Below are 15,152 nucleotides of genomic sequence, written 5' to 3'. Positions count from 1 at the left end.
ACACCTGGCACGATCATCCGGTGCCGATTCATTGTTTGTTTGCTGCTTGGTTGCAGCATGCATCGTGTACGTGTTTGTTTAACCTTGGCAGGCTTTTACTTTTGGTCTTCTTTTGCAACTTTGTATTTTTTCCATTCAGATCATTTTGATGTTTTACATTTTGTTACTGCTGACCTTTATTTCAATACAATTTGTCAAACAACCTCCTGCTCCCTCCTGCCCGCTTTTTGGGATCCGAACCCGCCATCACCACCTTGCAAACCGTGACAGAATGAATCGGCCAACTATCGGATCCCGCAGGTACATCGGACCCGTCTCATTTCCACCCTGTGCCTGGCAATGCTACGTCCACGTTAGCGCTAGCCTCGTCGAGTTTGAATTGCGTCACTCGACGAGCCGCAACGTCCACGTAAACGTCCGGCCGAGACCTCCTTCCAGGTGGCCGTCCAGGGTGAAACTGGGTGACTGGCATTGCACGCCCACGTCCAGCCACGCTGTCGTCGTGCATGACGAATTGAGTCTCATCCACGACGAGCCGTGCAACGTCCGCGTCAACGTCAGTCCGAGACCCCACTCACCGCTGGATCCCGGAGCGGCTCTGGACCCGTCTCGTTCCCCCGGAGCCGGGCAGTTCACGCCCACGTCGGCGTCCGGCCGAGACCTGGTCCCATACGGCCGTACGGGGTGCCATTCTGCGCCTGGCAGTCGACGTCCACGCAGAGCCATGCGCCGTCGCGTGAACGTGCGAGAGGGATCGCGCTCACGCCCACGGCGATCCGTGCCGCGTCTTCGTCCACCCCAGGCCGAGTCCCGTTCCCATCAGGCCGCCGCCCGTCGTATGCTGGAGAGGCAGCGGTTGCCCTCTCCACCGACCGTTCCCTGGCGAGTGGACCTTTTGGGAGACTGTTGGGACTTCTGGAAGCAGCCCCTTGAAGGGGGGGTACTGTCATGATCTGGTTGGCGACCAACGCGGGGCGCTGTCGGCCCCGCCTACACCTGCACAGGTGCTGGTCGTCCCGATCAGATTGGCGACCAGCGGGTAGCGACGTCAGCCCTGCCGGCAGCCTCGCAGGTGCTGGTCGTTATAATCAATAACACTTAAAAGGACACCTGGCACGATCATCCGGTGCCGATTCATTGTTTGTTTGCTGCTTGGTTGCAGCATGCATCGTGTACGTGTTTGTTTAACCTTGGCGGGCTTTTACTTTTGGTCTTCTTTTGCAACTTTGTATTTTTTCCATTCAGATCATTTTGATGTTTTACATTTTGTTACTGCTGACCTTTATTTCAATACAATTTGTCAAACAACCTCCTGCTCCCTCCTGCCTGCTTTTTGGGATCCGAACCCGCCATCACCACCTCGCAAACCGTGACAGTGGGTCCTGCAATGTGAGTAAAAATGACAAAAACCCTGGCACTGGAGTAGTCATATTTTTGCACATGTCTGGCAGTGAATGAGTTCATCAGTACAAGAGCAGAGGCCGCAGTTTGAGGAACTACAGTCTGAGACGGGGGTCAACCTTTCTGTAAGTGAATATTTTTTTCATCAATTCTGTTATCGATGCATCCATCAATAAATCAATGACAAAATCACTTTTGTCCCCCATAATATTTATGAATGTGTTTTATTTGATCATCAGTTAGTTAAAAACAAACTGAAAATAACAACAATAAAACCCGACATGGTCAATTGCAGGCAGCCGACATTTTATATTGTTTTTCTATTGACTCAATGCAAATGTTGGCTACTCAGTCACTAAAAATGGCTCCAAGAGGACCATAAAGCACCCGAGGCGTTGTAAAAAAAAAAAGCACAGCCATGTAAAGCCACGTACGCACATTGAAAGAGACACCTTGCGAAAGGCGGTCGTGAATCACTGTCATCTGTCCTTTCACGGCAGCAAGAAGCGGCCTGACAATTGCTGTGTTTGCACAACTCCGCTGTAAACGCTTTCCCATATGCCGCGCGGAGCACCGAGGGCAAAGGGATCAGAAAAATCTTTTTGAACGCACGTGAAGAGGTCGCCCCTGGACACCGTGTCGGCCCACATCAGTGTGAAAAAAAAGTGCCACTCCGCCGCGTTTGTGATAAACACACACTCACACGGGCAGATATTTGAAGAGCTCATGCAAAGAATAGCCGATTGGAAGAGAGAATAAAAGCTTTTAGGTGAAATGACACCTCTTCAAGATCTCTTCTACCCCTGCCTTGCCTCCTCCCTGGTCAGGGCCTCGAGGACAGAGCGGAGAGGCGGATCCGGATGTAATCCACAACCCGCCAGTGTAAGCACAAAATTAATTCTCTCGAAGATACAAAGAATTAATCTCTCTCTTGTACGGGGTGTCGAGCGAGACTAGCACACAAGCAATTGCGCAGTTTGTCACACTAGCACACACTCGCACATGCACGACACTGGGAAATGCGCTCATGCTAACACACACGCATATTAAACAACCCCCCCCCCCGCCCCCCTCCAATGGCTTAACATGCATAAATCCGCACCCACAGGCTCATCACGCACACACTCACACTTTTTGGCTACTTAATTCTCATTAGCACTTGTAATGGCACATCAGAGCACAAAGAGGTTATAATCAGCTACCTCAGCCTTACAAAAACCCTCTGATAGGTGCTCTCGAGTTGGGTGGTAGCAGTAGACTACTCCCTGAAGATAATCTTCTTACTTCTTTTGTACTGTCTGATGACCACTAATGTTCTCGAACTCTCAGGACATTAGACAAAGCAGTCTTATGTAGACAGATGTACTGTATCTACCCCGGTCAAGGATGACACTTCTTACTGATGTCACAACGTTTATTGTGAAACACTTGGAACACTGTGAAAACTATAAAGGACATTGAAATGACAACATTACAATAAGTTCGACAAAACATTCACTCAATAAGGAAATTCATAATGTACCGTGTGCACCTTATTAACCGAATGCAGATAAACGTTGACGTAGACTTTAGACTGTCATTTTCTATCTAGCAGTTGCCCTGCTTCTGTCTCTCTCTAACATCGGTATCGTTCTGTCTGTCTCGCCTTACACGCCTTTATCGAAAGACATGACACGGAAGCGGAAGTGATAATGACAAAACAAAGTATCGAAAAAAACACACCTATAAAAGTTCACATAGAAACGTTAAACACTTTAACAGAACAACAGGTCCAAATACATTATATTTTTGTTGTCATGGCAACCAATGACAATATACCCGCCAGTTACATGTTCTATATCTGTCTAATGTCCTTAAAGAACATTAGACAGATGTACTAGGTCTGTCTAATGCTTTACAGTACATTAAACAGAAGTTCTAGATCTCTAAGACATTAGAAAAATATGTCTAATGTTCATGGAAAACTTCAGACAGATGTTCTAGATCTGTCTAATGTATACTTAGAGGACATGAGAGCAGAGAGTACATTAGACATGTTCTAGAACTCTAAGGTCATTAGACAAATCTGTCGAATGTTCTTCGAGAACTTTAGACAGATATTCTAGATCTGACTAATTTTCTTCGCAAAGTTTTAGATCTTACGGGCGTTTCCGCTACAACTCGATGGTAATTCAACGGCCTTGGAACATATCTAAGCACTTCTCTCTCTGCACAAACCTCGGACTGTTCCCTCTCATCCAGGTGTCGCCTCTGAGCCATTGTGTACTCAATCGGATTACTTCTTTTGTCCTGTCTGATTACCCATAATGTTCTAGGACATCTGTCTAAAGTCTCTAAGAACATTAGAAGGATTAGGCCCAACATCTGTCTAAAGACTCTAAGAACATTAGACAGATGTTCTAGAACATAAGGGGTAATCAGAGAGGACAAAAGAAGTAATCCGATTAGCTTCACTGAGTAGGCCAATGCTCCCCCAGCCTTAGAGCAGGGATCAAAGCAGAGGTCTGGCACCTCCACCTCTGTCCATTTGGGATATATATAGGGCCAGAGTTACCAGCGTGAATTTAGTTCACTGACGAAGCTCTTCAGATGAGGAGCGAAACATCCGACACCTTCAAATAAGCACAGATGATGGCTGAAGAAACCTTTTCATCCATGTGTGTGTGTGTGTGTGTGTGTGTGTGTGTGTGTGTGTGTGTGTGTGTGTGTGTGTGTGTGTGTGTGTGTGTGTGTGTGTGTGTGTGTGTGTGCGTGTCAGTGTAATGATAAAAGACATCAAGGTTGAACTCACAGTCTTCACGGGTCTGGATATATAGGACATTGCTGCGCACACCATCGCCAGCTTGTGTGTAGGCCAGCACCTGGATGCTGTAGTTGGTGAACTTCTCCAGATTCCTGAGCTCCACTTGCTCCTTTGTTGTGGTGATGTTCTGCATTTCACACAATTCTGAGGAAATAGACAAATCTTCAGATGGGACACTAAAACATATACAGCGGTTCCCAACCACTGTGCAAGAAGAGATAAGAGCCATGGAGAATTTGAAATTTTCATCTCATTGAGCCAAACGTCAGTATTTATATTTTATGAAAAATAACCTTTGTTTATCTATATTGGGCATCAGCAATCTGCATCCTTTAGCGCCACCCTAGTGGAGCTTATTGAGTACAGTAGTGCTGGATTTCCAGCACAACTGTAGTTAACTGACAAAGCTCTACGGATGAGGAGCTAAACGTCCGACACCTTCAAAGAAGTACAGATGACACTTCATTATATGGCTTTAATTTGTTTTCAGTTTAAAAAAATATTTTTTGTAAGTCGAGGGGAGATTCTCATTATTTCCTTTTTGTGACATTTCTGTATGGTGCCTCAGCTCAATAATGGTTTGGGAAACATCAGTTTGAGCAATTGAAGTCGAATAAGATGACACACACACCTCCATCTGGGAAGATGGCCCAAAAGATGACACGGTAGCCCTTCAGAACTCCGTGCAGAGTCATCCTGGGGGGCTCGGTCCATGAGATGACGGCCTCGTCTGATGTGACTGAGATGACGCGCACATTTTGAGGAGGTTGGCTGGGAACTGAGAACACAGTGAGAAAAGAACACACTGAGTATCGCATGCTTCTTTGGCTTCATTTCAAATGAATTTATTTGGGGACAGCCTGCTTCTTGGTGACTTGGTCCTAATGTCCACATTTTCCCTGAACACTCGAGTCTATCTGCGTCGAGTCAATGCTCCGCTGTAGCTGGTTGGATGGATGAAATTAAAGAGAAAGCTCTGTTTTGCGAATTAAATTCACTTGGAGGATCACCTGAATACAACACAATAGAGTACAAGATTTTAAAATAAATGAAGGCTTGGCCAAGGATTGCCATTAAATCGGGACGGCGTAACCAGTGGCCCATTGAAGGTTAATTAGCGAAGCCCTAACGGGCGTTTCCGCTACAACTCGATGGTAATTTAAAATATATAAGCGCTTCTCTCTCTGCACAAGCCTCACTCTGTTCCCTCTCATCCAGGTGTCGCTTCTGAAGCGCTGTCTTTTCAAGCTTTGAATAATGCGCAGTGTCGATGACGAACAGAAGTCAACTTGTGCAAAATGTGGGGGATGGGAGGTGCAGGAAGAGAGGAAGAACGCGGGGCTGAAAGACGCAAGATTGGGCCAAATCCATCTGGGCCGTTCGTTATTCTGGGCAGGTGGCGCTGGGAGCTGGGGAGGAGGATGGAGGTAGCCAGGACGCTGGGCTTTGCCTGAATAGACCTTTGGGCTACATGTAATAAAGTGTCTTGTACTCAAACATCATAGAGTACACGGGGAAAGGCGGTAAGATAGCACAACTGTCCATGTTTTTATGTTCCTGTTGTGTTCATTATTTTGCCATTTGTTGACTATTATGAGAAGCGCGTTGTTACAGCTGTTGTGAAAGCGCTATAAAAATTAGGATGTATTGTATTGCTATTGTATTGTATTGTATTGTATTGCAGGTACAGTGATACTTTGGCTTATGAACTTAATTGGTTCCCAGACAGAATGTGTAAGGCTAAAAGTGTGTATCCCAAAAATTAATTTCCCATAGGAAACCATTAAAATGAGAATAATCCCTTCCCAGGTCCCCATAAAACATAATTTTCTACTTTCTAAATTTCTAAGCCTTAAAACTGCAAAATATACCTTATTTTATGTATAATAAATGTGCTACATTATTATAATTAAAGAAATAAACTGTATTGTATGATAAAATGGTTTTATTTACCATTGTGATGGTCGTTGATGGCTTGATGGAATGGAGTGGCCGGTTTCATCAGCATTAAACACTTGATGAGGAACGTAACCTTCTTCTTTCACCATCTTGAGGAATGATCCCCTGTAGGTGCTTTCTCTGTGATAATTTGATCTAGTTCCGCTTCAATTGTGTTCTGTTTAGCTGGGTTGATAGCATTTTGCATCAAATGTACAGATAGCTTGTGCGGGTTGTTTGTGGAGCCTGATTGATGGGGTATTTTAACCTTGCAGTCTACACTCTGCCTTTGAACGAAAAGTTGAAACTCTCTCACTGTCATCTGCCTGTCTCTAATGTTTACCCCCCCCCCCCATGCTGCGTTCTTGACCAATCACATGGCTTTAACCGAAGACTGGGGGGCAGGGAATAGAGGACAAAAACAGTCGGCTGCCATTGTTTTGTTACAAGAATGGCTCGTTCGCAAACGACACATCACTCATTGAGGCAGCTCCGTGCCCGAAAAAAGCTTGTATGCCAAGGTAAAGTTCGTATGCCAAGGTAAATTTTTCATAAATGTAACGTTTGTAAACCAAAAAGTTCGTAAGCCAAGGCGTTCGTAAACTGAGGTATCACTGTATATGTAAGGACAAGCGGTTAATCCAGGGTAGAAAAAAATAAAAGAGGGTCTAGGAACATTACATGCCAGAAGATAAATGAAGGACGGCAGTGAGGAAGAGAAACACATAACGATGTCTACTCATTGGATCATTAATAAGACAACCAAAATGGGTGGATAAACATTTTCCCGCTGCAGGGCAGCATAGAGGAACAAAAAGGAAGAAGAGAGGAAGGCAGTTAAAAGCAGAGGCAGGGCAGAAAAGGATGAAAAGAGGTTCGGGGAGACAAAGCGCTCAGCTGCGGATAATTGCAGCAGGAAGCAGGCTGAGGGAAAGATGGATCAACAGACAAGCTAATTAGAATTATTTTCGGTATGCTCCTTTTTATCACTATTATCATAATGGCCGTCAATTTCACTGTCGTCACGGTGACAGTGGTGGAGGGGCTCAACCCGTTCTGGACCAATGGGGGCACACTAACTGTTCTCTGTGCATGTGGTTGTGTTTGCGTTGGGGAAAAAGTGACAGGAAGTGGTGGTTGGGATTGTCTGCATTTTTTTTTTGGGGGGGGGGGTTAAGGCAATAAGCGACGCACTATTAACGCATTCATTGCTAGACAATGGGCATTAATGTGTCCACTCTGGTGCCAGGGTTTTTGTCATTTTCACTTAAATTGCAGGACCTACATATTATTGAGTTTTGGGACTACATAAACATTGAATACAGAGTTAGAAACCTTAGACTCTCTTATTTTATTAGAAAAAAATAGATAATTCTGAAGTTATATGGGTCTGGAGTTATCTGAGCTTGAAATGGAGGCAGATGTACAAAAGGCAAATGCTGCCACATCGTGGGAGGGAAAACACTGTCAAAGGTCTGACCAGCGCTTTATCCGCACCCCTCGCAAGAAAAAACAAAACCCAAACAAATTCACGAGTGGCACTTGACGTCATATTTTCTATTCGAGATTGGCAGTGAATAAATTGAGGGTATCTGATTTTTATTTTATTATTTTATTGTGTAGAATTTTGAGACGAGGCCCTAACATGCATGTAACAAATGATGGCTGAATAGTTAAATGGTAAAAGACAATTTGGAATTATTTAAAAAGAATTCACGGACAAAATATAATTCACATCAGTCTGTGATTTTGATATTTTTAGGCCAGCAGAGAAGGCTATGCAGTCCTTGACGGTCCGCCAATGTACTCAAGTGTAGTTAACACATTTTAACACCTAAAATGAGCAAAAGTTTTGTACCTGTTGAAAAGTTAAAGAAACACAGATGAGCGGTTGTTTATTTTCGTCCACCACAAAAGCTTTAGATTACAGCAGTCATTTATTGCTTTCAGAATAGAGCGAAGGCAGTGATTTTCGAGTGGAAAAGAAAAAAAAAAATTGGATGGAGCAACGTGACACAGTTCAGGCGGTGAGAAAGCGACACGGAACGTGCAGTAACTGTGAATCAAAGCTGGCGGAAAGGTTTTTTTTTTGCTCCCACTTGCTCACGCGGCGCCGTGCTTTTTGAAAAGCATCAATTATGGCAACTGGTCACTAAAGTGGCCTGTTTTACACTTGGGGAGGTGTCGGGGAGTTTGTTATTTGCCGTGTTGTATACATGAGTAGTGAATACACTACTGAGGAGTGTTTTGCTTCTTGTTCTTTTTACTAAACTGACCTAACTGCACTTCTCAACCTGTCGTGGTCCAAAAACATGAGACATTTCGACCCGGGACAATGATTGTTGTACCCATTGACCGTAAAATGGCAACACCTTACCATCTTCAAGTGTAGTAGCATTGATCTCAGAGCTGGAGGGTCCCGTGCCAGCTCTGTTGAAGGCCTGAACCACCACACCGTACTGGGCGAACTTCTTGAGGTTGTCCAGCGTGTACACCTCATTATCTCCAGTGGCCTTCATCTCCACAATGCTGTATTGGCCGTTGCTGCCCGGGCCGTTTTCTCTGTAACCAATCTGGTAACCGCGGATCACTCCGTTTTGTAGCTCCTTCCTGGGAGCCTTTGCAATGAAATGAGATGAATCACACATCTTTTTTTAAGCAGTAGCAATTTTTTTTTTACTTCAGGATTCGTGATTTTTAACTCATTCACTGCCAGACAATGTGCAAATATGTGTCCACTCCAGTGCCAGGTTTTTGTCATTTCTACTATCTTTGTGACTGCTTTATTTCCTGTATATGATAACTGTCCATGTTAAGCACTTTGTTACAGATTCAGCTGTTGTTAAAGCGCTATATAAATCAATATGTATATTGTATTGTATTTTCACTCAAATTGCAGGACCCATACAATATTGAATTTTAGGACCACAAAAACAAATCAATTCACTGTAAAAAACCTGACACTCCAATCGTTGTCTTCTATGGAAGAGGATTAGGGCCAAAGAAGAAAAAAAAATAAAGGTAAATTTCCAACTTCATTCTTAGAATTCTGACGTTAAATTGAGAATTCTGACTTTAACTCATTCACTGCCAGATGTGCAAAAATGTGTCAAGCCCATTGTCAATGTTTTTGTCATTGTCACTTGAATTCCAGGACCCACAGAATATTGAGATTTAGGACAACAAAAACATTAACTACAGCGTTAGAAACCTTAGAATCTCCTCTGTCAGCAGAAAAAGAGAGTTCATTCCTAAATTATATGGGTCTGTAGTTATATGAGCTTGAAATGAGGGCGGCTGTACAAAATACAATGCAATAGATACATATTGGTTTGTATAGCGCTTTAACAGCTGAAGCAAAACGCTAACATGGAAAGAAGGGAAATGCTGCCACCTTGTGGAAAAGAAAAACACATTGCCAGAGGCCATTGTCAGCACTTAATCGGCACCCAAGCATGGAAAAAACTGACTTCATTCTCAGAATTCTGGATTTAAATTGATAATTCTGACTTTAATCTCAGAATTGTGACTTTAAAGTGAGAATCTTGCCAACTTTATCTTTCGTAGAAACAATGCCATAAAAAAAGTTGAATTTAGTAAACTGTGTAAGTACTTTTGACACCTCCATAGCATCGAGAATGCGTTACCTTCCAAGTAACCCGAATACTCTGAGAAGTCACCGGCTGCAGGATCACATCCATCGGGGGACCATCAGGCTCTGCAAAAAGGTGCAGTGTACCATTTAGCATACATGCAACGAAAATCTTTTTCTCAAACCAGGTGATGTACTTACGAGCTTCCTCGGTGCTGATGGTCAGCTCCTTACTGGCCTCGCTTTTGCCAATGGCGTTGTAGGAATACATACGGATGCTGTAGACGGACGCTGGGTGAAGATCCACAATGTTGGCTTGATTGTTAGTGGGAGAAATATTTCGAGTGGCATGCTTCAGTTCCCAAGTATCTGGCAAAAAAAGGTGACAACAATATTTCCTTTCCATCGTCAGAATCAACTGAGCTTTTTGTTCTTGCGGTTCTTGTACATACCCGTCTTGTTCTTATATTCAATGTCATAGGAGGCGATGACACTGTTCCCGTCAAACCTTTGTGTCCATCGTAGGTTCATACTGCGGTCTTTCACTTCTCGTACCTCCAGCTCTGGAGGGTCTGGGGGCTCTGATGATTCAGCAGTGTCAATGGGACGAGCGGGAGATTTTCATCGGTGCGGAAAAAAGAGTACGAGTACCTTGCACGGTGAGTTGAATGAGGCCTCGCCCTTCGCCGTATGAATTGATGGCATGACAGGAGAAGAAGACAGAGTCCTCCCGTTCAGCTGGTTTTAGCTACAAGTAGACAGAGGGAAATATTGGAATGCCAACTATTCATTTTATTTGAGGAGCTAAAGAAGCAGGTGTGATTAAGGGGGTCAATTGTCCAGTGCTATTGCAACATGCGGAAGAAAGTCCAAGATGGCAGCCTTCAGCAAGTGCTATAACGAGCCTTGCTTTTTTGGTTTTTTTTATGTTTTCTTTTGTCACTTTGAGTTGTTGTGCGTCGTGTGAAAAAGATACAGATTGTTTTTCCGCATTTTTGGTCACGATATTCATCAAGGAAGAGACTCGGTTGAGCGGTTGTGCCTTTTAGGCAACATGAATACGCCAGCATTGTTTTTGATTATAAGAGGAATGTCAGTGCTATTTGACTGTCATCGCTGGACAGCTCTGGGGTGCTGTTGGACAGTCTGCAGGTGGATGGACGCATGGCTTGAGGAGCCCGCAATGAGGAGAAAGGAGCGTCAGCGCAGAGCACCGATGCGTATGTCGCAGCTTGGAATTAATAAAGGCTAATCCAATCCAATTCATAAACACCAATATTGATTGTTTTGGTTACGTTTTGCAGACAAGCTAGAAAAAAAATAGCATTTGCATATGCCTGCTTGGTTGTTTCCTCATTACTGCAGACTTCATTATATAAGAAAAAAACACGGATTCCCTTGAAACTTTCTTGAGGGTTGATACATTTGGGTCACACAAGAATGAATTTAAGTAGGATGCTTTTCAAGATATACAGTAGATGCAAATGTAAAGGTTACTGCGATTGGATGATAGTTTGGATCGGCGGCAGCACACCCGCGACTCTTGTGAGGGTAAGCACAGTAGATGATGGATGAATGGATGTGATGAAGGGTTATTCCTGATTTGTTTAGTTCTTGACGCTGCAAGTTTGGGAATCTGACCACGTTTTCTTTATTTTGTAGCAAATGACAAAACAAACGACAATATTTCAGCATTAGGAGGTGGACTTCTTGAAAGGTGCTGATCCCAATTACAATCGTTTGGCCCGAGGACCATTTTGCATTTGTTATGTAAATTCTTGCAGATTGTAATTCCACCATAATTGTAGGAATAAAAGTCGTTTGCATTCACTTCAATCAAAAAACTTAATATCCAGCGTGATTGAGGGGAGACACCTTGTTTTATTTTATTTTTTCTCGATTCAAACATAATGGGCCGATTTAATCCAAAGTGAGCATGTGCATAAACTTGATCGCACGTGGACACAGTTTTAGAAGTTGAACTCTACTAATTACAGTATAGATGGTGTCTGCCAAAGTCTATAATGACCATCAAGTCTGTTTTGGCATTGTGGGAGATGTACAGTCTACGAAAATTGTTATTGAGCACGCCCAATGCAATGTATCACCCTTTTGTTGAATGGCACTGGCTGATTTTGTGCCTTGACAAAACACATCTGAAAGGCAGGAGCAAACTAGCATGCAGTGTCAAAAAGGCAAAATTAAAGGTGTCAGGGAGAATTTCTTTTCTCTTGTATGAATTATTACTGAAAGGCCAACGAAAATTTGCTAAGCCTATTATTCATTCAAAATATAATTTTGAAGCTTTTGCATGATCAAAGGCCAGATGTGTAGCTAGTCAAAAGAAAGTGTCGTGGCAAATCAATCAGAACAAAATACGTTTTAAATCTGCTTTTCTGTGCTTTTGGGTCCTTTCAATCAATGCACGTGGCCTCCCCCAAGTTTTAATTCTTAATTCTACACTTCCAGTGCACTCCCAAATGAAAACTATCCGATACACATGAAGCGCAAATTCTCCTTTTAACTCATTCACTGCCAGACGTGCAAAAATGAGTTCACTCCAGTGCCAGAAGTTTTTTCATTGTCACCCAAATTGCAGGACCCACGGAATATTGAGTTTTAGGAATACATAAACATTCAATACAGCGTTAGAAATCTTAGCCTCTCCTCTCTCATCAGAAAATAACTTATTTCCTAAATTACATGGGTCTGGAGTTGTATGAACATGAAATGAGGGTGGCTGTCCAAAATACAATACAATACAATACATACGTATTGGTTTATATAGCGCTTTAACAACAGCTGAAGCTGGAATAAAGTGCTAAAGTGGAAAAAGGGAAAAGATGCCCCCTTGTGGAAGGGAAAAAACATAGCCAGAGATCTGGCCACCGCTTAATCGGCACCCAAGCATGAAAAACAAAACCCAAATTAATTCGTGAATGGCGCTCCATGGCATATTTTCAATTCCTGAGTAAATTCAGGGATGGCAGTAAATGACTTAAATCCACTTGTTTTACACCTTTTGCCTAAAGCACACACTGTCTGTGGTGCACGGACATTAGCGATCCTGGTAAACGATCGCAATCCGAGATCGCCACAATCCGTCAGAGCGAAGACGCAATTTAGTGCTCACTATACATAGCGGTGATGTCGAAAGCAGCAATGTCATTGCCTCACACTTAAAAAGCATCCAATCAGTCGTTTGATGTCGTCCATATCCTGCTCACAGCCTCTTGGGAGGACACTCACAGGAATATTTGAAGACTGCCGGGGTGTTTTAAGTCCTTTAGTTATATTTGGCAATTCATTTCTTTCTTTGGTACATCAGCCCGGCAACAGTATGCACACGCAATTGTGAAGGGAATTGCGAATACGTGTCATTTTGAAAAATAGATTCTCCTACTTCAAGAAAACAGTGAAATTGACAGTGTGTGGTTTCTGCACCCTGACTCGTGGAAAACAAAGTGCAACAATTTGTCAAGCGAGAGTCATAAAGTCACCGCTGTCCGCTTTCATCTGTTGAGTGCTCTGCAAGGCCTAAAGTGTTTCTTACCTTGAGAGTAGACAACACCTCATCCGTCTTCTCATTGGGGCTAGTGGTAATAGAGTAACGGGGGTTGCGGTCAGGGTCGATGACCGTATCACCTCTCTCCCAACGAATGATGATGGGCCATTCTCCTCGGGCTGTGCAGTTCAGCTCCTTAACGTGACCCTTCGTGGCCATAGTAGTGTTGGGGTGACTTGTGATCATGGCTGGGACTGTGACGGACAGACACGAAAATGAGTGGATAATAAGCAGGGTTTAAAAAGAGGGCGAGGGAAGGAGAACGAGCCGTTAAAAAGATGGAGTTGAGTGCGGCCAAGTGGCAGCCGTGAAGAGCAATGGTCAATGAGGTAAAGTCAATAAAGCTCTCCTCTCATTCTCCGATAGTTAACATTGAGGTCTAGGTGAATGAAGAGGCAAAAGCGATACACTTTGCCTTCCTCTGTACACAAAATCATTCCCGCACTCAATCTTCCCGCCCGTGCGCTATCGACCCGAGGAGGAAGGCTTCGCTGTTTTGTTTTCATCACTTATTCATCTCACCCTCGCCTCGTTTTCCTCTCTCGCCGCTGAACCAAATAGACAAAATTGAGGAAGGCAGAGGAGAGGAACGATTCAATCAATAACACTAATACCCTAAGGTGGGGGTGGAGTGTGCAGGGGCATGGAGTGACCCCTTGATGTTGAGGGTATTTGTACACCGATGTCAGCATGAGATAGTGTCAAACGTGCCAGAAACGAGCCATTAACATCTCTTTTGCAGATGCGGCTGTCAGGTAAGGTCATCATCCAGTGTGATAAAGCTAATATCACTCCACTGTTCACTTGGGCTCGCGGTCAGTGTGCGCGTTATCCTCGTGCACTCCCTCCCGTGCCTTATCATCACGCGGTCCATTATTGACAGCGCGGGCAGGCCACGGCGATTGATTGCAGACAATGATTAAGCTCAAAGTGTTTTTTTGATTGTCTGCAGACAGATCCCCTGGGCTCGGGGAATCAATCGCTTATTGCTCGACATTCTCACAACCTATTCAATAGAAACATACTGTATGCACACATATCGGGATTTGAATTAGTGGACGTTCGCAGGCTCCTTCGGAGGTCTTTGTCTCATCTATACAGGCCTCACTATAAATTCAAATATATATTGAGGAACCAAATGTCCATTACACAATCAATGTCCATGTTTATGCAAAAATGCAATTATGACATCATTAAAATTCATTTACTGCCATTCACGAATTTATTCCGGATTTATTTAATAATACATTTCATTTATAAGCGCCTTTCAAAACTCTCAAGGTCACTTTAGTCACAGGATACGTTTTGTGTTTTGTGTCTGTGGGTGCAGTACCAGCCACACGCGCCAGTGTTCACTCAACCCGGAAGTAACTCAAATAGAGAGAAAGCTAGCTAGCTAGCAAGCTAATAGGTAGCTAATAGCTACTACAACAACTAATAATAATAATAATAATAATAATAATAATAATAATAATAATAATAATAATATAATAATAATAATAATAATAATAATAATAATAATAATAATACATTTCGTGAAGAAAGTAAGATGCGAATAGCCAACATAAAAGCAAAAGGGCAACAAAGGCAAAAATATGACGTAGAGCGCCATTCCCGAATTTCTTTGGGTTGCGTTTTTTCATGCTTAGGTGTGGATAAAGCACTGGTCATGACCTCTGGTAATGCACATCGGAGCCGGTTGTAAGTTTGTGATAAACCACAACAATAAACCACATGATAAACCACAACACAATTTTCGCTGATGATAAAGAATATATGCCAGTGAGTATTGTGGTGTGATGTGTCACCTTAGAGCACAGGTGTCAAAGTTCCAGATTCGGCCCCACTTGTCA

At 43.3% G+C, this 15,152-nt stretch overlaps 1 protein-coding gene across 2 annotated transcripts in view; it reads right to left on the bottom strand.

The window, feature by feature from the left end:
- dscaml1 (DS cell adhesion molecule like 1) overlaps positions 1–15,152 on the bottom strand; it is a 112,505-nt gene that overhangs the window by 18,931 nt on the left and 78,422 nt on the right. For both annotated transcript variants that reach the window (XM_089013919.1, XM_089013920.1), the window contains exons 13-20: positions 13,288–13,493; positions 10,386–10,482; positions 10,187–10,315; positions 9,936–10,103; positions 9,790–9,860; positions 8,520–8,760; positions 4,836–4,982; positions 4,193–4,348 (exon numbers count right to left, since the gene is read on the bottom strand). In XM_089013919.1, the coding sequence (XP_088870045.1) occupies positions 4,193–4,348; positions 4,836–4,982; positions 8,520–8,760; positions 9,790–9,860; positions 9,936–10,103; positions 10,187–10,315; positions 10,386–10,482; positions 13,288–13,493 (1,215 nt within the window). The remainder of the gene's footprint in view (positions 1–4,192; positions 4,349–4,835; positions 4,983–8,519; positions 8,761–9,789; positions 9,861–9,935; positions 10,104–10,186; positions 10,316–10,385; positions 10,483–13,287; positions 13,494–15,152) is intronic.

The sequence above is a fragment of the Hippocampus bargibanti genome, linkage group LG14 (assembly GCF_051943395.1).
Source record: "Hippocampus bargibanti isolate YZ-2025 linkage group LG14, ASM5194339v1, whole genome shotgun sequence".
Lineage (NCBI taxonomy): Eukaryota > Metazoa > Chordata > Actinopteri > Syngnathiformes > Syngnathidae > Hippocampus > Hippocampus bargibanti.
This window is presented reverse-complemented; position numbering and strand designations above follow the sequence as displayed.